At 41.9% G+C, this 23,264-nt stretch overlaps 3 protein-coding genes across 5 annotated transcripts; 1 reads left to right on the top strand and 2 right to left on the bottom strand.

Moving 5' to 3' along the window:
- Nucleotide 1: 1 nt before the first annotated feature.
- akr1a1b (aldo-keto reductase family 1, member A1b (aldehyde reductase)) lies at nt 2-3,827 on the bottom strand. Of its 3 annotated transcripts, none has more exons than XM_028403901.1 (9): nt 3,662-3,827; nt 2,659-2,754; nt 1,990-2,109; nt 1,702-1,853; nt 1,414-1,609; nt 1,130-1,329; nt 562-634; nt 358-444; nt 2-284 (listed from the first exon to the last, which is right to left on the bottom strand). In XM_028403901.1, the coding sequence occupies exons 2-9, from the start codon at nt 2,737-2,739 to the stop codon at nt 219-221; spliced, it is 975 nt and encodes a 324-aa protein (XP_028259702.1). In that variant the 5' UTR covers nt 2,740-2,754; nt 3,662-3,827; the 3' UTR covers nt 2-218. The 3 variants fall into 3 exon arrangements, with proteins under 3 accessions (XP_028259702.1, XP_028259701.1, XP_028259704.1); XM_028403900.1 differs by having other exon boundaries at nt 3,527-3,662; XM_028403903.1 differs by lacking the exon at nt 3,662-3,827 and adding an exon at nt 3,444-3,573.
- Nucleotides 3,828-8,430: 4,603 nt separating this feature from the next.
- On the top strand, nt 8,431-17,809 carry uhmk1 (U2AF homology motif (UHM) kinase 1). Its single transcript, XM_028403589.1, has 9 exons — nt 8,431-9,240; nt 9,461-9,590; nt 9,707-9,893; nt 9,982-10,179; nt 10,342-10,436; nt 10,523-10,599; nt 10,680-10,778; nt 10,911-10,999; nt 11,699-17,809. The coding sequence occupies exons 1-9, from the start codon at nt 8,937-8,939 to the stop codon at nt 11,843-11,845; spliced, it is 1,326 nt and encodes a 441-aa protein (XP_028259390.1). The 5' UTR covers nt 8,431-8,936; the 3' UTR covers nt 11,846-17,809.
- A 458-nt stretch (nt 17,810-18,267) lies between these two features.
- On the bottom strand, nt 18,268-23,246 carry mep1ba (meprin A subunit beta a). The gene is made up of 15 exons (XM_028404302.1): nt 23,078-23,246; nt 22,911-22,938; nt 22,777-22,827; nt 22,639-22,682; nt 22,359-22,437; nt 22,155-22,272; nt 21,893-22,071; nt 21,573-21,791; nt 20,658-20,807; nt 19,943-20,158; nt 19,614-19,870; nt 19,270-19,480; nt 19,018-19,194; nt 18,499-18,761; nt 18,268-18,396 (listed from the first exon to the last, which is right to left on the bottom strand). The coding sequence occupies exons 1-15, from the start codon at nt 23,117-23,119 to the stop codon at nt 18,352-18,354; spliced, it is 2,079 nt and encodes a 692-aa protein (XP_028260103.1). The 5' UTR covers nt 23,120-23,246; the 3' UTR covers nt 18,268-18,351.
- Between the last annotated feature and the right edge of the window lie 18 nt (nt 23,247-23,264).

Below are 23,264 nucleotides of genomic sequence, written 5' to 3'. Positions count from 1 at the left end.
ATAGAAGTAACAAAATGTTTATTTAAAAAATAACACAGACAGCATGTTTTCAGGCACACCACATTTTTCAGTCTCTACCACCAACAGTTACTTTAAATGTTCTTATAAGTGCAGGATTGGACAGAATCTAAAGACAAACTGTAATGGAACAGGAACATTTATTGGTGAGAAGGTGAAGTGGTGTTGAAGGCACAGATTCAGGTTAAGGTGGTGAGTTGTCAGTAGGGGTCGTTGAAAGGGTAGTAAGGATGTCCTGCATCCCTGGGGACACGCTGTCCTCCCACCTGTAACATCAGAACATTTCACTGCAGCAGCTTATCTATGACACTGAGCTACACAGACGTAAAGCACACTTACTTCTATCATTGGTACAATGTAGCGCCAGCCTCGGTTCAGAGCCGTTATACTTTTTATCTCTTCTGCTTCAAGGGTAAAATCAAACACCTGAAAAATGAGCAGTACGTCACATCCAATGTTGCTGTAACTCTTCCATACCAGCACAACCTTCTATTTATTAGGAGCAAACACCACTTCATGTACTGTAAGAACTTTATACTGCACCTGGATGTTCTCTTTGATGCGGGAGTCTGTCACACTCTTGGGGATTGTGACCACTCCTCGTTGTGTCTGCCACCTGGAAATGGAACAGATTGTGTTGATGCGTGAGGTTGCTGAGATTTGTCAACACCTGACGGCTTCAGTGTGCCGTGTTCACAGTGTAACAGGAGCAGACAGTGAGAGACAGGTGTTATCTTAGACTTAATTCTGACTTCCTGGTTTAGATTGTGACTCCCTTTCTGCCATAGAATGGGTTATTTGTCAACTGCATGCTTTATCTTGAACAAACAGGCAGTCATTATAGAGAGATGATAAGAATTTCAAACTATCGTCACGGTAAAAAAAAAAAAACAATCTGCCATCGTGCTGTGTTCCTTTCTGGGCCGGAAAGATGATGGTGATGAAGAGGATCAAACAATGTTTACTATTCTTAATTCTTAATGATATGAAATTTAAACTGATGCAGCAGATAGAAACATTAAACCTAAGATTTAACTCTGACTCAGCTCCATAATGAAGGACATGTGGAATAGTTGAGTAGAGTGAAAGGACACTGATACACTGTAATGACCTGAGGATGATCTGAGCAGGGGACTTTTTGTATTTCTCTGCGAGGGAGGTGATAACTGGCTCCTGAAGCAGGACAGGTTCGTCTGGATGTTTCCATGCACGATCTGGAGACCCCAGAGGACTGTAGGCCGTCATCACCAAACCTCTCTCCCGACAGTGGGCCAGCAGCTCCACCTGAGCCAGGTAGGGGTGGCTTTCTACCTGTCAGCACATACAGAGAGATACCAGGTTCACTTCTGGTATTTTAAGCCCATTGTCCTCGAAATCACCATAAACATCCTGTACCTGGAGAACAGTCGGTTTGATGCTAGAAACAGACAGGATGTCATCAATCTGCCTGCTGTTGAAGTTAGAGAGGCCGATGGATCGAACAAGGCCCTTTCCGACTAGCTTCTCCATGGCAGCCCAGGTCAGCTTGTAGTCTATGTCGTCGTATAATAAAGTACCATCCTCATTTTTAGGGAAAGGTGCGTCTCCTCGTCTGGGGAACACGCAGAGGCAGCATTAGGTTTTAAACGTGCGCAATTACAAGTTCAGTTCATTAAAAGTTCATTAAATCTTGGTGGAGCTCACTGGAAGGCGTAGGGCCAGTGGATGAGGTAGAGATCCAGGTACTCCAGCTTAAGGTCCTTCAGGGTCTTCAGAAGAGCTGGCTCCACATCCTCAGGGTGGTGCCGTGTGTTCCACAGCTTGGATGTGATGAACACATCTTCTCGCCTCAGGGACTGGTTCAACAACAATATGTCAGATACAATTTTTTTTATGAGGACAGATAATTTCAGAACAATAGAAACAAACAGTGAAATTCTGAACCTCAGTATCAATCACCCTCTGTGGTCATACTGTCCTAAGCTACTTTACCTTGTCAGGGCCGAGCGTCTCCTGGAGGGCTTCTCCGATCTCAACCTCATTGCCATAAATGGATGCACAGTCAATGTGGCGATACCCAGCCTCAAGAGCCCAAATAACAGCTTGTTTCACCTGTGGTCAAGAAAGGACAACTGTTAAAATTAGATTTGGATCGTTTTTCCAAATAAATGATAACATTTCACCTCATAAACTCCAAAGCCAGTTAGCAGGTTTGACATGTATGCTTTTGTTTTAAACCTTAAGGCAAAATCCTTTGACTTTTAGTTCGTGAACGCATCATGTCTGCCTTGCAGACACTATGCAGTATGTTGAAGAACTGTCAACACTTGTGTGCTCTGGGTCGGACCTGAGATAAATATGAAATTATAATCTGTAATAATAATCTTTCACATGTCGCTTCATGTTCCTAAGCAGTAGATGTAAATAATAGCAGACGTCTCTCAAAGAGTATAGCATCCCAAACATACACATACAACATTTACACCATTTCCTACATACACAACTCATAGAACGGGTGGACCTGGCAGACAACACAATACAGGGAAATAGGCACCATTCCCCTGTATACTATTTGAGTCTGTTTAATTCGGTGATAGCTGAGGGAACAAAACTTTTCTTATAATTATGATGATCATGACTATTTAAAAGAAGTCTCTGTACCTTTCCTGGCTCACTCTTCCATGTTCCCAGTCCGAGAAGGGGCATCTTACGCCCTGTGTTGAGAACTGCAAAGTCATTCATGCCTCTCAGAAGCACCTTAAAAAGTAGAAGCAGAGTAGGATTCAGTAAGTGAGGAGAACTGCTTGGCTTACCCGCACATTTAAAGCTGCATGAGCAAGAATTGTAGAAAAGAATGCCCCCCACTCCTTAAATAACCTATTTCAACAGCGACTGTGCACTTTAAAGTATGCAAACAGAACAAAGACTTGCCCCTGTGTGCTTTGAAAGTAAAGTATGTCAGCTGAGATTATACTCACTGTTGGACACTACAGCCAAAGACATAATATAGTACTACTCTGACCCTGAACGTTACCTTCACATGTGCAAGAATCAGGCAGATTTTCTGCTTCTCACTGAAGCATAAAGACATGTATGTGTGTGTGTGTGTGTGTGTGTGTGTTGTATCTACACTGTATAAATATAATTTCAAATTGTCAGCTGATTTCCCGGGAAGTCACGCGCTTTGCCACGCCTCTGCCACACGGATCTCGTGCACAGCAGCCATAAAACCCGTTTTTACGGAGATTTAAAAAAAAAAAAAAAAGCTTTTGTCATGTAGAAATCAGGGCTATTGCCAGTAAATAAGCGTTATTAATGTGTCGTCACCCTGCGCACTAACACTCTGCTCACTCGTTTCTTTATCTTAAAAACAAACATTAAAAATCACCGCTGCACCTCTTGCTAAGTAGCAGCTAGCTAGCTTTAGCTTCTCCTGTCTCACTCACCCGCAGCGCTGCTACACGTCCTGTAGTGTTTAAAATGAGCCATTTAGCCCCGTCAAGCGGAGTGAAGCTGTGGAATCACTCACCCGTTTTCCAAAACATAAACAACGTATGGTCTGCTTCAGGAGCTGGCAGCTGAATGACTGCATGGCCGGCTCGGCTCAGTTGTGAAATTACGTAACATTGGTCACGGATTTTGGGTTCCGCTCAGTTCAACTCACCGACTTAGTGTTTTAAGAGTTTTAAATCTCCGGCTTCAAACACCGACCTCTTCTTGTTGTCCTCGTGTACAGGACAAGTATGCAAAATGCCAAATGTTCAAAAACACCACCTCATTCTGTTGACGTTTCCCTTTCCGGGATGACGCTCCATTTCCGGTGAAAGTGCGGACGTCAGCTCATATATAAATGTGTTGTCTTTTTGTTTTCTGGGGAGTGATAGCTCTCATCCTTATTATCAGACGGACAGCTCAATGCTGGCCTAGAGCCTCCACTGCTGGACTGAGTGTAGTTCAGAGTTTGGATGGGGATGAAGATAAAAGGTGTTTTTATGATGCCAGTGATTGATACTATACCATACTTGATGAAATAACGTTAAAATGATTTGAACAGCTTAAATCAGACACGAACACCCTGCGGCCTCATCATTCATGTGGAAATACAGCTATCAATGATGGATCTGACAGTAAGTAAAGTAAATAACATGGCAGCACTGCAGTGAGGACTGAAGCAGCAAACAGTGGGATGTTTTTCTCTCTTTTCACTGACAATGAACATAAATCAGAAAATCACCTCTAAATATGAACAGGAGGAGGCACCACTGCCAGCATAACATGCTTAAAAATCCTACATCTGACAGTTAAACTCATGTTTAAATAAACATGAGTGAATGAGTGAGTAAACATGAGTGAACGTTGTTGTCCTCAAAGGAGTGTCCTTTGTCTTTGAGGTGGAGGTGAACAGCTGAGTCTTGTCCTGAGGAGGTGGCTCTCCTGTGCTGAGCCATTCTTCTGTGGAGTGGTTGTTTAGTGTCTCCAATGTACAGATCAGAGCATTCCTCACTGCACTGGACTGCATATATCACATTGCTGTGTTTCTCCCTGGGAATCTTATCCTTCGGGTGAACCAGTCTCTGTCTCAGTGTTGTCATCGGTTTGAAATGGACCGGGATGTCATGGTTGTTGAAGATCCTGCGGAGTTTCTCTGATACTCCTGACACATATGGAATGGAGATGTTCTTTCTCCGCCTGGTGTTGTCCTTCTTCTTGTTGTTGGGGGGTCTTGTTTTTGTGGCTTTGATGAGTGCCCACTTCGGGTAGCCACATGTTTGCAGGGCCTTCCTGATGTGGTGTTGCTCCTTCTTCTTCCCCTCTGAGCTGGTGGGTACAGTTTGTGCTCTGTGCTGCAGGGTCCTGATGACTCCCAGTTTGTGTTCCAGTGGGTGGTGTGAATCAAACAACAGGTACTGGTCCGTGTGTGTGGGTTTCCTGTACACTTCCACATTGAGGCTCCTCAATATGTACTGTGCAGTCCAAGAAGGCCAGATTGTTGTCCTTGGTGTCCTCGCGAGTGAACTTGATGTTGTTATCCACTGCGTTGATGTGTTCTGTGAACCGTTCCACTTCGTTGGTCTTGATTTTGACCCAGGTGTCATCCACATATCTAAACCAGTGGGTGGGGGTGGTTCCAGGAAAGGAACTCAGGGCTCTTCTCTCCACTTCTTCCATGTAGAGGTTGGCCACAATAGGAGACACAGGTGATCCCATCGCACAGCCGTGCTTCTGTCTGTAAAAGTTCCCATTGTACTGGAAATAAGTGGTGGTCAGGCAGAGGTTCAGCAGGTCACAGATGTGGTCTGGCGTTAGGTTGGTTCTCTCCTTGAGTGTGCTGTCTTGTGTGAGGCACGTCCTTACCATCTCTGTGGCTTCTGATGTAGGGATGCAGGTGAACAAGGAGGTGACATCAAATGAGACCATGGTGTCATCTGGGTCCATTTGGATCTTCTCCACCTTGTTCACAAAGTCCTGCGAGTTGTGAATGTGATGTGGTGTGTCACCTACCAGTGGTGTCAGGAGTTCAGCCAAGTGCTTAGCCACGTTGTATGTGACTGAGTTTGTGCTGCTGACGATGGGTCTGAGGGGGACTCCTTCCTTGTGTATCTTGGGGAGTCCATACAGGCGTGGAGTGGCTTCCCCAGGATACAGTCGAAAGTAGAGCTTGCGGTTGATGATTTGGTCCTTCTCCAGTTTTTGTAGGTAGCTGACTAGTTTCCGGTGGGGTCCCTCTTCAGTGTCTCATATGTGGCTGTGTCACTGAGGAGATCTGTCACTTTGGAGTGGTAGTCCTGTGTGTTGAGCACCACCTCCACCTCAAAGACAAAGGACACTCCTTTGAGGACAACAATGTTCACATTTTAGACAGGGAGGAAAGGTGGTATGAAAGAGGAGTCAAGGAAGCCATCTATGTTAAGCTGGAAAAACCTTCCCTTAACAGAGGTGGTGGCCTCAGACATCATCTTTCTACCACATACAATGCAGTGATTCCATCCATTCCCAGGAAGTTTGCACATACTCACAGTAAGAACAAAGGGCTGTCAATCAGTCCCCCTCCGGCAGTTTCATAGTCGTTAGCCAGTCGTTAGACACACCTGGCCCAGTCAGCCAGAACATCACAGGTAAGTATGGAAACATTTAGTGCTATTGTTTTTAAGTTTTTTCAAGTTTTACCCAGACCCACCCACATAGGTCTGTAACCACATATAAACCATGTTTCCCCACCAAACAGTTAGAACTGATGAAGCTGCTTGGATGAGCAGCGAAACGTCTTCAAGAAAACTCTACAAGTCCAGACGCCTTGCTTCAATCTTCTCTACGTATGATGACCTGGATGACTGAGAATCTTCATCAACATGACAGGGCACCACATTTCACCTTGACCTTTTGACCTCTGAATTGCCCATAACTTTGGAATACCTGTTGGCCAGCAACATGTTTCCAAGTGTTCTTGAAAACTCTCGAAGAACTATGTCACATATGTCAGAACCAGATTTGCAGCTCCCTGTTTTGGGGATAGCCTCTGGAAAAGCAGTTGTCCGTGGAACAAGGGAAATAATGGAACACATGGAAGTGGGACCATGCTTGTCACTTACCTGTGGAACACAGGGCCCCAAGATGCACTATGGGAAGAAGTTACAGCTTTTGAACTGCTCCTCTGCTATGAGGCCAAAGCACAATCAGTGTCAGTAAAACATAAAAAATGTGACGTAAAAGAGGATTACATGGCATTAGTAATAAGGTTTGCATATCATTATGAGCACTTGCATAAAACTGAAGCCTGCATGTATGGCATATTGGTGTATTATCTTCATTATTACTCTGAACTGCTGCTAGCACACACAGTAGCTTAATGCTTAACCTGACTTTTAACATGCTTAGATGAAAAAAACTATAATCACATGGTTGCATTTTATTGTGAAACTAATTTATTAGATCATTTGAAGTATTTTGACATGACTGACATGGAGTAGATGGACTGTGTGTAGCTACTTTTAGCATTTGTTTTGCATTTTATTGACAACTCACTGACAATAACTACAATTTGAACAGATTTCTCATTGATGTGCCATCCAGGATGAGCTGCACTACCTGAGCAGCTTGTGTGGGTTGTAGACACCGCCTCATACTACCTCTAGGGGTGAGAGCACTGACAAAATGCAAAAGTGATCAAACATCAGGCAGAAAGGATGAGAGCAGAGATCTCATCTGTGGTCAGCACCTGCAGAACCTCTCCTTTATAGGGCTGTCTTGATAACTGCCTCTCATTTCCACCTGTTGTCTGTTCCATTTGCACAACAGCAGCTGAAACTGATTCACAATCAGTGTTGATCCTAACTGGACAGGCTGATTTCACAGAAGTCTGACTGACCTGGAGTTACAAAAAAAGATTTTAGTGATGGAGATACTACCATTGATACCACATTGGTGTCATGACCCAGTGTTGTTCTGTTTTCTGTATATATAGACAGGAAGGGCATGGAGAACAGTTGTCCACCTTGTGCTGACAGCATGTAGTTTCTAAAAGGATAAAAGCAGTGTAAATTCTTAGAAAATGTGTAACACTAATCACTGATGTCAAACAACCACCCAACCATACAATATCTGAATATAAGTTTACAAAATTTACATTTATAAACTTATTGAATGCAATCAAAGCAACAAAACATGGACTATGAAGTGGACAAATTCTGGAATTCAAAAGCTTAGAGTTATTAAAATTAAGTCAACATTACACAAAGATTAAACCAGTAAATCACCTATTCATCATGGCCTCTGTAAATATCAGCCAGTGCATCTGTAGTCTTTTCCACTTTGAAAGCTTTCTCCCTGAATAAGATCAAATGAGGGGCATGATGATCTAGCTCACTAAAGAAGGTGATTATTCACCGGAACTCTGCATCTACATAAAAGGAAAGTACAATGACAGGGAGGAAACACTTACTTCAGGAGCAATCATGTTAGGCAAAATTACACATAATATGACACTTATGGTTACCATTACCTCAGACTGTATGCAAAGAGCAGGCCAGAGTACTTCACTGATGGGCAGGACATCGCTATCACGATCAGCGTCATCTCTCTATTAAGAGGTAGGTTTCTTTTATGTATTTATTCCTGCACAAATTAGTTAATGACATTATTTAAACTTACCAAAAACAGTGTTTAGAAAGTAACATTACTACTACTTTCACCAAATAGTCCAGCCAGATTACATAATTATTGGAAGAATCTCAGAAATAACCCGCTGCTATTCATTATTGCATGTTTACAAAGAGGAGCACAATGAGTGTCAAGGCAACTTCTATTTATCTCCCCATACTGCCATACTGCCAAGCTACCCACACAGATAATACTGAAAGGCATGGTGTAGTTACACTCCCTGAGCGACAGGGGGCAGACGGCAGGAAAACCCGCACCACAAACCGGCAGGGAGGACAGCAGAACCGGAAGTAAGATTAATATCAACAACCTGAGTTTACAACACAGGCAAAACTTTACTGCAGTCGTAACCGATAATCTCTATCAAGTTATTTACGTCAACTCATATGCCTTAGCAGTATCCGGCACATTATGGGGGAAGGATTTTCCTACGCGTCGTGGAAGTGGTTTGTTTTTGTACTTAAACTCAGTGGCTAGATTAGCCATTTCTCTGAGCCAAGTTAGCTTACTTTTTGTCAGCTGACGTGAACTTTTATTGACAACCCATGTCAGCAAACATTAGTCTAGTATGCTCAGATATTACTCCATGCTTAGTTTGAGCAGGGTTGCGGTTGTAGCCAGATTGAGCGCTCAGTGTTATTGACACGTCCTGATAGTTTTATGTGGCGTTGATAGAGCCGCCGGTTTGCAATGCTCCCGCAGCTGCTGCTTCCTGTCAAATAGCTGGCTCCTCTCCTCTCCTCTCCTCTCCTCTCGTCTCCTCTCCCGTCCGCCGTTGCCCAATGGCTCACTGCGGCTCCTCTGAGCCAAGCGCAAAGGTACAGGCACCGCGTCCGGACAGCATCCTGCCTTCGCAGGGAAGCGTAGACCAGAGCATGAAGCCGGTGTTGTTTGAGATCTTCGGTGAGATATGGACCGTCCAGTCGCGGCTCGGACAGGGAGTCTCCGCCTCGGTGTACCGGGTCAGCTCAGGCAGGGCCACCACTGCTGCTGTCAAGGAGTTTCAGGCCGACACTCAGGGAGGAGACTATGGGTATCATAAGGAGAGATCTGTACTGGAAGACATCCAGGGACATAAAAATATCGGTAATAGCACGATGTTACGTATCACCACAGTGTGTTTTGGTCTTTAGTTTGAGCTTTCCTTCTTTTAAAATGCCTCATCCTGCATACATTTGCTGCATTTGCGTTTTAATTAAGATGGCATACCTCACAGGATCAGCTATCTATAATGATGTTACTAGACTTTAATGAGAGCTGGTGGAAGTCGTTTATGGGTGACCATAGATATCCTCTTGTATCTCAGTGACACTGTATGGGGTCTTCACCAACCACAGCTGCATGGGTGTGGCCACCCGCTGCCTTCTGCTGGAGCTGCTGGATGTCAGTGTGTCTGAGCTGCTGGTGAGAGGCAGCAGTGGTTCCCAGGGTGGTAGGTGAGTGAAGTGATATCACCATACTGTAAAAATTGCTATATCAGATATCCATCCCTTTGTAAGCATGAGTTTCACGTTTTAGAATGTTTTCTTCATAGTCTGATATTTTTGGGCAGACCCCAGCAGGGCCACTCCATGTGGCTTGTCCAACACTGTGCCCGAGACATCCTGGAGGCTCTCGCCTTCCTTCACAGGGAAGGCTATGTCCATGCTGACCTCAAACCACGCAACATCCTCTGGAGTGCTGATGATGAGTGCTTCAAGCTTATCGACTTTGGCCTAAGCTTCAAACAGGGAAACCAGGTACAGTAAATCAGAAGTTACTCATTTGCAAAAAAGGGACTGGACTAATTGTGTTTTACATAACTGCAGTAACTCACTTCTCTTTTAGGATGTCAAGTACATCCAGACAGACGGGTATCGCGCTCCGGAGGCTGAGCTTCAGAACAGCCTAGCACAGGCCGGGGTGGAGGTGGAGGGAGACTCGGGCTGCACAGCTGCTGTGGACTTGTGGAGTCTGGGCATCATCCTGTTGGAGATGTTCTCAGGAATCAAACTCAAAGACACCATCCGCTCGCAGGAGTGGAAGGTATAGCAAAGCTTTATCCAGGAAAGACATAGGATACTGATTTAACGGAACGCAAACAAAAAATCAAATAATAGAATAGAATCTTTTTTGTAATTGCTGTACCATTAAATGTCATTCATTGTTGAACTACGAGGGATCCTAAAGTTGTTTTCTCTCCTGTAGGACAATAGTGCTGCCATTGTAGATCATATCTTTGCCAGCAACAGTCTGGCATGCCCTGCCATCCCTGTCTATCACCTTAGAGACCTTATCAAAAGGTAAACTTCATCTACTGCATAGTATAATAACAACACAGCCTTGTAACGAAGTCTCATAGCGCTGATTTGTTACCCTGTGTCTGCAGCATGCTTCTCAATGACCCAAAACAAAGATGCACAGCTGAAACTGCCCTGCTGAGCCCATTCTTCAGTATTCCTTTTGGTAGGTGTCATTATTCAATATGTTTACCAACATTAACGGTATAAATAACGCGTATATTTACCTCTGTGTGTTTGCACCAGCGCCTCACATTGAGGACCTGGTTCTTCTGCCCTCCCCTGTTCTGCGTCTGCTAAATCTGATCGACGACAGTCACCTGCACAATGAGGATGAGTATGAAGGTACAAAAATGGAATATTAGTAGTATAATTGTATGTTGTCTAAATCAATGTTCAGTTTCTGTTTCCAAATTGTTTGTTTGTTAACACCATGCCTTTATGCAGGCATATTCATAATATTGTTTTTTTCCCCAGATATCCTGGAGGACATGAAAGAGGAGTGCCAGAAGTATGGCTCAGTGGTTTCTCTGCTTATTCCCAAGGAGAACCCAGGGAAAGGACAGGTAGGACCCATGATCTTGAAAAGAAAGTAATATCAGGCTTTTGTGCTGAAAAATATTAAGAAATAAGAATTAAGAAAATTAGGAAACTCACAGATAATAATAATGCACAAATTACAACAATCTGCTTATCCATGCTAATGTAACCACTGGTAGAAATGTTTTTACCTTAAAATAAAATAAATAAATCCCACGATAAGGGTGTGACAATCAAGAGCGGATGTGTACTTACAAAAAAGACCCAGTCAAGAAGCAAACTGGGGCGTATATTTAGTGATTATCTGCCAGTATTTTTATTTAATAAATGCAGAAAAAGATGCTACGGCTAGTCGTCTTCACAGTTTGAGCTGTGTGCATTAATTCATGTATTATCTTAATGGTAGGTTGCTGGTAGTAGTTTGTGAAATACATTGCTGGAAAATTCATGAAGAATTACCCACACATAACCAAACAAAGTGTGTCCCTGACAACTACATTGAGGTCAAGATATAGGTAGCGATACCATGACAATATACTGTATACATGTTAAGAAAACTGGCTGAATATTTTAGTACACAAAATATGTCTATATTAGGGGAAAAGCAGGTATCTATGACAACTGCTTGTAAAATGCAACAAAAACAAAAGAACGGATTATTTACTCAACCTTCAGCCTGTTCAGCCTGTCACCCACTCGTTCCTTCTCTTGATTGTGTCCACCAGGTGTTTGTAGAGTACGCCAGCTCCAGCGACTCCAAAGAGGCTCAGAGGCTTCTGACGGGCCGCACTTTTGATGGGAAGTTTGTGGTGGCCACCTTCTACCCACTGAGCGCCTACAAAAGAGGTTATCTGTATCAGACTGTACAGTGAACACCCCAAGCTCAATTTACACCTCTGCATTGTTTAGTGCATGACAAAATCTTAACTGCAAGGGACACCACGAAGGAGTCTTCTCCTTACAAAAAATACCTACAGCCAACACAGAGTGGCGAGTGGCTGCCCCTGCAGTTTTGTTTCAGTTTGGGTGTAGTTAAATGTCCTGCATGTTACTCATGTGGTTTTTAACAGTAAGTATGTGCTTCATGCAGAGTGGAAATTGAACTTCATCCGCCTACAGTCTGTGTGCTATTCTTATCAGTGCACATCCATCCAGGGCTTCAGAACTGCGTCTGTCTGAGCAGCAGTTCCTGTGCTAGCTTCCATTTTACTCTCATTCAGTCATAACGTTTCTCATAGGTCTGCGAGCAGCATTGCAACTACATATCTGCATGCATAAATAGTGAGGACTTTTTATCATCACCTGGATCAGGGGTGTGATTAGACACATGTAGCAGGTTAACATGGATGTGTGTCTTTAACTTATGGACAAAAATATCCTGACTTCCTATGATGAAAGTTAGTGTCTGTTATCATATTATTATTATTATGACTATTATTGCCTATTTATATTAGTTGTTAAGCATTTAAAGGAAATGGTGTAGTACCAGTAGATATATAAAGGTCCTCTGGTTGTTTTCAGGGAGAAAAGGGTTCAGAGATACCCCTCAGCTGGTAGCAGTCATACGCTCACTGCAATGATCTGAGCAAGCAAAGGGCTCCCAGCACTTGTCGTGTAGCCTTAAGTTTAAAAGCTTTTTATTTATGAGAGAGTGCTTCCTGTCATGAAGACACGCAGTCAGCTTCATGTTTATCTAAGACATTACACAAGATTGCAAAATGATCCATATCCCTTTTTTCTATGAGTCTAACAGAGATAGGAGTTCCAACTGAGGTAGAAAATGTGTTCTAAAGTTCACTTTCAGTTTACCTCATAGTTGTGATGCAATTATGCCATTATGTGGGGAAAAATGACAGCGGCACCTTCTCAACTGTAGCATCTTGTTGTTTGTCAGACAATCCTGCTGTGATGTAGTCTGTGTGTTGCTGTAACCACTACATTAAGTCCTGCACATGTGTGTGCAGTACTGATGCAAAGAGAGGGAGATTCTGCTGCTGTACCGACTAGACAAGTTTCTTCCAGTTTGTTCAGTAGCTTACGCTTGGACCAGTAGATTGATGTGTCGATTGCGGCACTGTAGCACTATTGTCCTGTGGTAAATTATTCAAAAATGGCATTCTGTGTTTCAGGATGTGACAAAGTTGTATAAGATTAAGATGGGGTTATTTATTTGGAGACAATGAAATTCAAATTTATGCGTTTTCTAAGATGTTAGGACAGATCATTTTGGTTAGCATCAATTTAATTATTATTATATATTTTTGCAGCGGTTGTCACCTGGAAATTCTTTTAGTCTCCTTAAGTTCCACTGTATGATAATAATATGTAATACACGTCAAGTCCACTCTACTACACTGACAGACATTTCTACACAAGTGCCCTATAACATTCAGAAGCTAGCTAACTAACCAAAATACTGCTATACTGTAACAGCAAGGTTGTGCTATAGTAAAGTCCTTGCGTAGCTGAAGCCATTGCAGATGCCTTAGAACATTACCGGTACTCCCTTCCTGGAAATTGAATCTGTCCTGTAACAAAACCCGACTGTTACAGAAAACATGAGCAGACACGTGTTTTGTTTTTTTCTCAAAGCTGCTCATTTTTCACTGCAATCTAGGTGACGTTAGGTCAACATACTGAACAGCTACAGGTAACAGTAATGGTGCTGATGCTGGTGTTAGTCACAGTCAATGCTACATTTGCTAAAGTCATTAGAATGCAAACCACTGCACCGCATTTAGCAGTACTGCTAACATTAAACTACAATGCTATATGTTATAGGTATATACGAGTCATAATGTCAACAAAGTGACTCCGACATCATTACATTATTACATTACATTAGCTATTATTCACCGGAAGGTACTGGTCACAGCAGCAAAAGATTTGAGTGTATTAAAGTTTGTGTTAAGAAGTCATTACTTTAGTTTTGAAAGCGTTATTTCTAATCTAAAAGTTACACGGTCCTGTTTTAAAAACTGGAATGTGTGGCGAGCTGCTAGTTAGCACACGTTGTAGAGCACAAACGCAGAGCCCTGCTCTGTGTCCGTGGGTGATTGGATTTTCAGTCAAGCTTTTCACAGATATTGATATAAAATAGACGAATGCTTGAAGGTTATTAATAAGTATAAATCAATCCATCAACTCAAGGGGAGGGTATAAATCAGTTTTTATTAAATTATTATTATTATGTTTCGTCTTCCCATTACAAGAACAAAAGAGCTACACAACAAATAACCATTTTATTCTGTGTAAAATGTATAAAGATATGTATTGTATGTATTTTTCTACAAACTATTTCTTTGTGCCTAAAATGTGAATTCCAAAGTTTCCACAAGCAGCGCAGGCCTACAAAAAATCTCGATTCAAAACCTGAATTAGACTCACACCTCTAGTCTACACAGTGGTTTCTAGATCTGTGCGCTTTCACATATATTATCAGGTACTTGTAAACAGTGATCATTGAACAATAGCATTTAACACTAGCTTCATAATAAATAAAAAAACAACTCATATCAGGACATTTTCACTCATTTTGTGTAGCTGTGCCCCTCAGATCATGTCTGTTATCTGTTTCTGACAGGTCTGCTGTATAGACTTTAGAGTCAGTGGCTTAAAAAGCTCTATAAGTTTGGGCATTGTGATCTGTTGAGTTGTGCATGACAAATCTTTGTGTGTGAGTCTACACATGAAGTGTAGAGATGAAGAGTTAGAGGGACTGTGTTAGTAAGTGTGTTTGACTGGCTGGGAGGCTGTTACCCAGTAGTTTGTGTTGTTTAGATATTTATTTGTTATGATGAAAATCTTTCTATAAAGCTTTTATTTACAGGTTTATCAGTTGAAAGAATTTAGGATTTATCATCAGAAATGGGAAAGTTGAGTTTGTTGATCTGTGAAGCAGAAGCTTTATAAAGGTGTTTGTGTTTGAAGTTTTCAGATGTTGGGTTAGTTGGATAGTGTCTACAATGGGGAAGGATACAAGTGACTTTCATTCCCAGGCCAGACATCATTTTTGCTCTTTCTAGTGTTTACTTCCATCCATCTCCATCCCAGCATGTTTGCTGAGCCTATAGGATGCTCTGCCCCCCCCCATCATCATCACTGGATTTGAGGAGATTAGTACTTGTTACATGTATTTAAACAGTAAAAGCACAGAAGCAAAACGATTAAAAGAGAAAAAATACTTAAAGATTTGCAGTGACGTTAAGAAGTCATCCACGCTTCATCCATGTGATCAGTAGAATCTACTCCACCATTGTTAAAAGCTCTGGTTTGATTGTCTTCTTGTACTGGAGGTCAGTACCGACCTTGAACTGGTAACAGTAAGTTTTTGATCAGCGGGACAGAGTTTTATGAAGTTGCCGTTACTCCTGTTAGTGGTTTACATAGACGAGGGTTTTTCTGTGGCTGCACCTTAGAATTGCGATGTGACTGCCCTGCCCTGATGAGTGAATGAAAGTATGAAATAATTGACAGTGTTTGTTATCTGCAACTCTGAATGTGGTGCTGCTCCACAGAACACAGAGCGTCAGCTGTGGTCCAGACAATCCTTGGGCAGTGTTTAAATATTTGAGTCTCGTATTTATTCAGATTAGTTGACCTGAATGTTTTAATGGTCTTCATTTATCCGCTGCGTGCTGATCCTGACCCTGGTATGAGCTGGAGGGTATGCAAAAGCAGCTGTTTTTGGCTTTGTTTACTCAATGAATATGAGTTCTTTTAATATAATCCCCATCTTATTTTTGATATAATAGTATGAAATGATTTTTTTCTTGGCATAGACAGATAGATCTTTCATTATACACTGTTATAACAGCCCACTAATGTGATATGTAAGGAATAATGTGCCACAAGCTGGACATTATAGCGAATTTAACCCTGACAAGGTGATGCAAAGAGGACGTCGTCATTCCTGATGTTGTTTTAAATTTACTATAATGACTGGATCACTTACAGAAAAGCAAAATTGAATGGATTGGATGTTGATACTCATGGTGATCAGTCATGTCTATAGCAGCAGTTTGTTGCTCAGATAGAATGATCTGAATGATGTGATAAACCAGTCAGGATCAGGATCATTTAATATATCAGATAATAATGGAATACCTACTGCTTTGTTAAATCCATCATTCTTAATGTCACCAGTATGGTTAAATGTATGCAAATCTATGGCAGCATTATGCTTCCTGTTTACATCTTCTAATGAAATCTGAGTAAAACAGCCCAAATATTTTCACAATTGAAAGTATCTACAGTTTGTTCTATTGAGGATATTATGACATCTCTGGAAAAAAAATGATTGTCTCACATGTATGCATTATTAGTGAAACCGCCATGCTAAAATGAGCACAGCTGCATATAACGTTTGTTCTTGACGTACACTATTTGGTTTCTGTGTAGACTAGAATCAAACCTGCACAGAGCAACAGCCAGTGAGTTTTTTTACAGTGATGTTCTGCAGGGACAGAGAGAAGAACAAAGAATGTTTAAGAGCTGTGTGGCTGAGATTTATTTTCCTTTTTTTAGTGTCTTGAGTTGATGTTAATGTATACGAGGTGTCTTACCTTGCCCTGCTTTGGCAAAGCAGTGTGTATGCACACATTTTGTAAGATTGTCTGGAGGCCTGGAGTCCTCCGCGTTTCTCCTTCTTCCGCTCATCTTCGTGGCTCTGGAGGCTCAACTAGTGCAGTTTTGTTATTCTGCATCACATAATTCCTTCGTGTTTAAGTTTTTACATTTACCCGCTTCTCACTGCCAATGAGTTAAAGTGCAGATTTCAGTCAGTTTCTCTTAAGATATTATATTCCTTCAGGGCTGTACTTTAATTTAATACTCTCAGCACATGTGTGAAATATGATAGTTAGCAGAGGTTGTGTGTGCTCTTGTGTTGGGTATAAAGTGTCTGTGTACGTTATAGAGGGAATATGCAAGAGTGCAGGCAGCTGTTTGTATCCTGTCGTGTACAGACCTACAAACAACAGGTCATCATCAAATGTCACACTCCTCCGTTCAGCTCAGCACTGACACAAAACCTACGACGTCACTAAGACTACTTGTTGATGAAACTACGTAGTCTGCTAGAACATCTGCCACACTACAACCTGAGATGTCCTTGTGTAATGAATGTGATGCAATATTGATGTTGTTTACTGGAGGTTCAGCTGATGTGGATAGGTATAATATGTATGTATTTATTGTAGCTTTACAATGTCATTTAAAGCAACAATAACCCAAAACAATCATCCTCGATAGGCTGAAAAGCCCTGTAGAGGCATTCGTATAAGTCTACATGTCACATATATATATTGCTTAGTGCAGCTTTAAAGCAGGTCTCAGAGGCCCAGCTTATTTATTTTTTCAACAATTTAGACTAATGTCTAGTCCTAAATGCACAAAACCTGAGGGCCCAGGCATACCAAATTCTGCCAGATTTATCACCCCACCAAAACCAAAAGAATTTAGGAGGGGGTCGAATTTGTTTGCATCTTCAGTAAAATCATTTATCAAAAGACAATCTTTTACAATCATTGCCTTTTAAGGTTTCAGTCTTCCTTTTCTTTTATTTGAATGGGTTCGGGTGAGAGGCTGATTCATGTTCTTCTGTGAATTATAAGACTTTCTATGCTCAGTAAGAAGCTCTGCTGGTGAAAGATCTGGACTGAAAAAATGATTGTTACTTTTTTGTTTCACAGCTTCTGCATAGAGGAGGCACAAAGTTACTGAATGCAAGATTATGTACATGACACTGTGTGAGTTAATCCATGCTTTACAGCATGAACCATGGCACTCATGCTGTTGTGTTTGAGTTACTCAATAAAAAGTTATGCTTGATGAAACCGGTGTTTTTGGGTTGAAGTGACTCTTCTTAGACAGAATAATAGGTATTTAAATTCAATATTTGCACATTTTATTACAATAACATTGAAAAAACCTCACCAAAAACTAATGAAACAAATCAATTAAACAATTGACATAGTTCCACATCACATGTGTGATGTGGAACTATGTGGAACTAACTAATAATGTGGACTGTGGAGCCTGTCGGTGGCTCCTGTTGTTACTACACTCAGCTGCCTGTTTATCATTTGAACTGGTGTTATGCCTTAGTTGATCTCTTAATCATGTGAATTTTGTTTGTTTTGTCAATATTTTAAGATGACTAATTGTTAAAGCAGATCTGAGCAGTTTGAGTCTTGGTCATATACCCTCACAGCTTGTAATCTTCATATGGTTAATTAGCGTTGAATGTGTGTGAACCTCCGCACTGACTGGTAAATAAGAAATCTTGAATGAATGCAGGAAAATGAATTTATTTCTGTAGATGATACTTTGTGACAGAAATGCACTCTGAACAGACATCACTCAGCCACATGAGCCTTCATGGAGTAGAGATAAAAGATGGTAAATCTTTGCCTATATGCTCCTGTGGTGAAAAAACAGACACATTTAGTAACATCACTAAAAAACAAACAAGATGTAAATAAACTGCAGTGATGTAGCTTTATGCTGTTTAATTCACACTCACATTCGCGAATCCTGGCATGTCCTGTACAATCACCACCCCGTCCTTTTCCTCCTGCTGCCTCCTCCTCCTCCTCCTCACCATCCAAGACTTTCCCACAATTAGGACGACGAGCACCAACATAGCTGCTGCCACAGATACTGCTACAGCTGTCACTAAAGTGGAGTTATTAGCAGCTCCATGGGGGGCAGATTGGTCTGCTGCCTTCATAGGACTGGACACCTCAGAGTGAGGCAGAGGCTGAGACGCCAAGAGGCCCGATATATCTGAGGAAAGAGAAATAGCTATGATATGCCACAGAGGGAAAAGCTGTGCAACACAATGAAAGTCTTGTCAGAATTATTTCATGATCTGTATCCTAGAAAGCATGAGCCAGGAGAGGATCCGAGGATCGTTTCTGGACTTTAAGGGAGATCTGCTGTAAAAAGTGTGGTTGGTGACTCCAGCTCACAGTGTCCAAGAAAGAAAGGATCTGCTGCGAACATCCCAGTTACCTTACCCCTGAAAGACTACACACTGTACCTTCCAGACTGAAGATGAAGAATGCATCATCTCCTTTAATGAAGTTTCTGCTCTTCAGTCTGCTGTGGGTGATGAAGGAGCTGGTTCCGGTGCCTGGGCCTCGATAGTAATAGCTGCCATCAGATGCAGTTATTTTAGAGCCCACCTTCCTGGGGTCGTCCCAGTAGTACTCAGTGCCTGCACAGTGAGCATTGTGTCGGTTGAACTTTATTAGAGATTAGGACAGCTTCAGCTACTCCCCAGTGCTTTTACCATCAGAGGACATCTTGTTAGGGTCAGTGGTGATCATTCGGTGCATTGTCATCTGCTGTCTGATGTCAGACTGCTGATCCATCAGGGCAATGGTTCCCTGCTGCCATGGACATGGCCACCTGAGGTTGTGGTCATTAGGACCTGAGGTGAGATGGAAGTAGGTGGCCATATACCCTGGACTGTCGCTTCGTCCATTCAAGTATACACCCACCTAAACAGCACAGAACCCATGTAGGTAAGTTTTCAAGCACTACATTTCTGATTATCCACAAATTCCTCAGCATCAAATCTATCTGTACAAACAGAGCTGGTATGTTAAATACTATGTTTGAGAACCCATTTACCTGGAAGGAGTAGCCTGCCGGTGACAGAAAGCGAGGGCTGTACATTTTACCCCCCACTTGTGTGGTGGCCATGAGTTTGGTGATGTTGCGAATGTGCCAGATGTGCTGAGGGCACCTTGTGGACGACAAGTTAATGTCATCCAAAGAGAAACCTCCCTTTGATGTTCTGCTTCCCCTCACGCCCTCAAAGACCACACGGGCCTTCTGCGTTATATTCAGGTTGACATGATGCAGTTCCCAGGAGCCCATGACGCCTCCTGTGAAGAAAGATGCTGTACATCAGCCTTAAAGTGTCTTAACATACTGATGCTATTGTTTAAACTCATTACCTGAAATGCTCTTGAAGAGCTTCAGTTTTCCACTGGGGTTGACTTTGTCATATTCTCGAACCCAGATATTGAGAACATCATCAGGCGCACCGGTATTATAGAGGAAGAACTGCAGGCACTGGGCTCCAGGTTTGGGGTAAAGCCAACGACTCTCCAGAAAAGCACGGTCACCCGGTTTAGCAGAAGATGTACTGAAGTGCATGAAGTATCCTTTCCCTGTCCAAACATGGCCAAAAAGCAGGACGTATTAGTCCTCAACAAATTCACATAAACACATAAAGCCAGCTGTGGTTAGGAGACAGACTATATATGTATTCAAATATATTAGGGGGACTTTGGGTCCATGAGGTTTTTCCCTTGCAATTATATCCCCCGTCCAGTGGGGGGTGCTACACCCCCTTTGCTTCTTCTAGATATCTTGTGTAGATATAACACAGAAACAAGCATTAACCAACCTTAACCTCTGTTAGCAGTATTCTAAAAAATACAGTTATTGTAACAGTGGTGCTGTTTACTGTATCTAATCGATAAATCTCGTTAATGTTTATCTCAAAGTGTAAACAGCACTGTACTTTGTTCAATGTGCTGTTGTAAATCAGCTCAACTCCCTTTGTTTTTCAAACATTCACAACACCCCTGCAGCTACTGTAGCCACCAGACAAGTGCATACATGGTGTCTATGTGTAGTGTTTTAGTAAGAGATGGTCGCAGTCACCTTTGCATTGTCCCAAGTTGGTAAAGTCCGTCTGAGGCCCTCCAGGCACAGAACTGCGCTGTTCCCACTTCACATTTCCGGGACCTTGAATCATCCCACAGATGTTCTCCTCTTCAAAGTTACAGCTGTCCACAAAGGTAGAAGACTTGGCTGTGGAGAGGGGACAATTTTATCATGAGACATTAAAATAAAGCTATTTACCTTTTAAAAAAAATCTGTGTATGCAGCACTGTGGTCAGAAAATAGAAAGAGAGAACAATATGACCTTTGACCCTTTGTGATATAACTATCAGATTAAGAGTACACCAATCTTATCATATTAGTAATAAATAAGTATTTGATGGACACTGGTTATATAAGATAATACCTTTGATCAACTATGTTATGCAGCTTTTATTTGGTCTCCATGGAGAGAGTAATAACTAAGATCATTATCTTCAGCTGGATATAAAGCACAGTGTGACCATGCATTTATCAGCATTTGAGTTAAAAGCTGCTGAAATCATGTGCAACCTTAATTAGACGATACAGACGCCCCTGTAACTTACTGTGAGGAATGGTAATCTACTGATTAAAGTGGGGTTTGACCGCTGTTGTAGTCATGCCTTCCTGTTTTAAGGGCTGATCATAGACTATTAGCAACAGCTTGTGCCAGAGAACCTGTCTTGCGACCTTGCAGGTATATTTAACCTCTTTCCTACAATCACGTGCACATTATGGCTCCCATCTACGGAAATATGCTATTCTGTAATAGAGGATTTTCCATGTTCATGCCTTCCTTTTTTAGGCCGTGATACAGATTTATATTATTAAGTCTGCGGAAACACTACAGTTGTATTGTGTGCTGCTTGATTGTTATTCTGCTCCTGGAAGGCATTTATAATGTTTTAAACACATTATGTTGAAGTGACTCACTGCAGTTGTAGAGGCTGTTGAGCTTGGTTAGGTCACTGGCACTGAACCCCATCCTCTGACCAATCACATCCATGAACTGGGGGATCTTGGTGACGATGGTGGGCTCAGAGCCGATGTTGAAGGACGTCTTGCTGTAGTGCATCACAGAGCCGTAGTCGTAGGGAACCCCCAGAGAGCTGGACAGTGTGTCGTCATAGTTTTTGAAGTTGTGCTCTTTACCTGAGGATGAAGTCAACCGTGTGTTTTAGTTTTTTACTGGAATAGATTAAAATATAGCCTGTTTATTGATTCAGTTGCTCCTTGTTACTCTTACTTTTTACCTGGCTTAATGCGATCCCACATGATGGTGACATAGTCATCACGGTCAGCTCGGGACTGCTCGTGCCAAAAGCCCAGAGCGTGCAGGAACTCATGCTCTACGGTTCCTAGACGATCACAGTTATTACCAATGGACAGCCGCTGCTTCCCCACATGCCGGTTACCCACAGGGGAGGAGCATCTGCAGAAAGCACCCAGGTCTAAATCATTTTAAAGTGCATCCACATTCTAATCATTTCATTTGTTTTTACAAGCTTAGCTTACCCAGTGCCTTTATACACAGAGATGTAGTTCTTCTCGCCTTTCCATGGGGTGAAGTCAATGCAGGTCTTCAGTCTGTACTGGTCAAACGCCTTCATTATCACTCCCTTTGCGTTCATTTCTAAATGTGACAGGAAAGGAACAAGTGAAAAAAAGTTCCCAGGTTTAGCACATGTCCATGCTGAACACTGTGAATGCCAGTCTTACCCAGACTGTCCTCTAGGTAGTAGGGAACTGTTGTTGGCCAGCGGTACTTTTCTCCTAGGATGGAGTTTCTGCTGTTAGTCTGATGGGAAAGAGACCCATGACCGTTTCATTATGTATTCTGAGTGTTTGATGTACCTCGGTTATTTACTATTTATTTATGGATGGCAGAAGTTGTTTATATATAATAATTTAAAAAATACCTTCAATCCCTCAAATATAATTGTATACACAAATAAATCAGCATGTGACCAACAGTCACTGACTGAACATACTAACTTACTTCCTCCTGTTCAATGTCTCCTTCCAGCAGGTCCAGTCCTGCAGCTGCAACAAAAACATGGGGTTCAATAAAAACAAAATCACAGGCACTTTGTAAACTTATAACAAAATAATAAAAAACTAAATAGAAGCTGCAAACCTTCATTGATGTTAAAGATATCCCAGTCATGGCCTTCATCCACATCAGTTTCTGCAGGTGAAGAATAATTGTAATGAGCACTGCATCAAGATTAAAAACCAAAACAAAATCATGAATCTGATTATTTTACTCACCTGTTTCTCCTGTTAGCTTGGCTGCGGCCTGTAAAGTAAGTTTTTACAATTATCATTTAATGATGGAAGCTTCAAAAACAACAACTTAAAACCCATCTCCCTTCCTGGTAGATGACAATAGAGACAGCAGTGTTTCACCCTCATGCAGAGAGTTACAGTACACTCACCAGTCCCAAGCCACACAGCAGGACGATCCACCTGAGTGTCATGGCTCCAGCTGCAGACTCGTTCTGATTGCGAGCTGGTTGCTTTGTTTTTGTGCACTGTACAAATCATTTTATGGTTATATAGAATGAGATTACAAAGTTATCTAATTAATTATTAATTCAGTGTTATTGATTGGCTTATCTTGAT

Source organism: Parambassis ranga, chromosome 4 (assembly GCF_900634625.1).
Source record: "Parambassis ranga chromosome 4, fParRan2.1, whole genome shotgun sequence".
NCBI lineage: Eukaryota > Metazoa > Chordata > Actinopteri > Ambassidae > Parambassis > Parambassis ranga.
This window is presented reverse-complemented; position numbering and strand designations above follow the sequence as displayed.

Coding starts and splice junctions, on each gene's coding strand:
- uhmk1 (XM_028403589.1), top strand. CDS start 8,937: ATGGCTCACTGCGGCTCCTCTGAGCCAAGCGCAAAGGTACAGGCACCG. Junction 10,180..10,341: donor TCCGCTCGCAGGAGTGGAAG/GTATAGCAAAGC, acceptor TCTCTCCTGTAG/GACAATAGTGCTGCCATTGT. Junction 10,779..10,910: donor CAATGAGGATGAGTATGAAG/GTACAAAAATGG, acceptor TTTTTTCCCCAG/ATATCCTGGAGGACATGAAA.
- mep1ba (XM_028404302.1), bottom strand. CDS start 23,119: ATGACACTCAGGTGGATCGTCCTGCTGTGTGGCTTGGGACTG. Junction 21,792..21,892: donor GTGGGATCGCATTAAGCCAG/GTAAAAAGTAAG, acceptor CTTCATCCTCAG/GTAAAGAGCACAACTTCAAA. Junction 19,195..19,269: donor TAACAAGATGTCCTCTGATG/GTAAAAGCACTG, acceptor CTCACTGTGCAG/GCACTGAGTACTACTGGGAC.
- akr1a1b (XM_028403900.1), bottom strand. CDS start 3,589: ATGCAGTCATTCAGCTGCCAGCTCCTGAAGCAGACCATACGTTGTTTA. Junction 2,755..3,526: donor GTTTATGTTTTGGAAAACGG/GTGAGTGATTCC, acceptor CTACTTTTTAAG/GTGCTTCTGAGAGGCATGAA. Junction 1,854..1,989: donor AGACGCTCGGCCCTGACAAG/GTAAAGTAGCTT, acceptor TTGTTGAACCAG/TCCCTGAGGCGAGAAGATGT.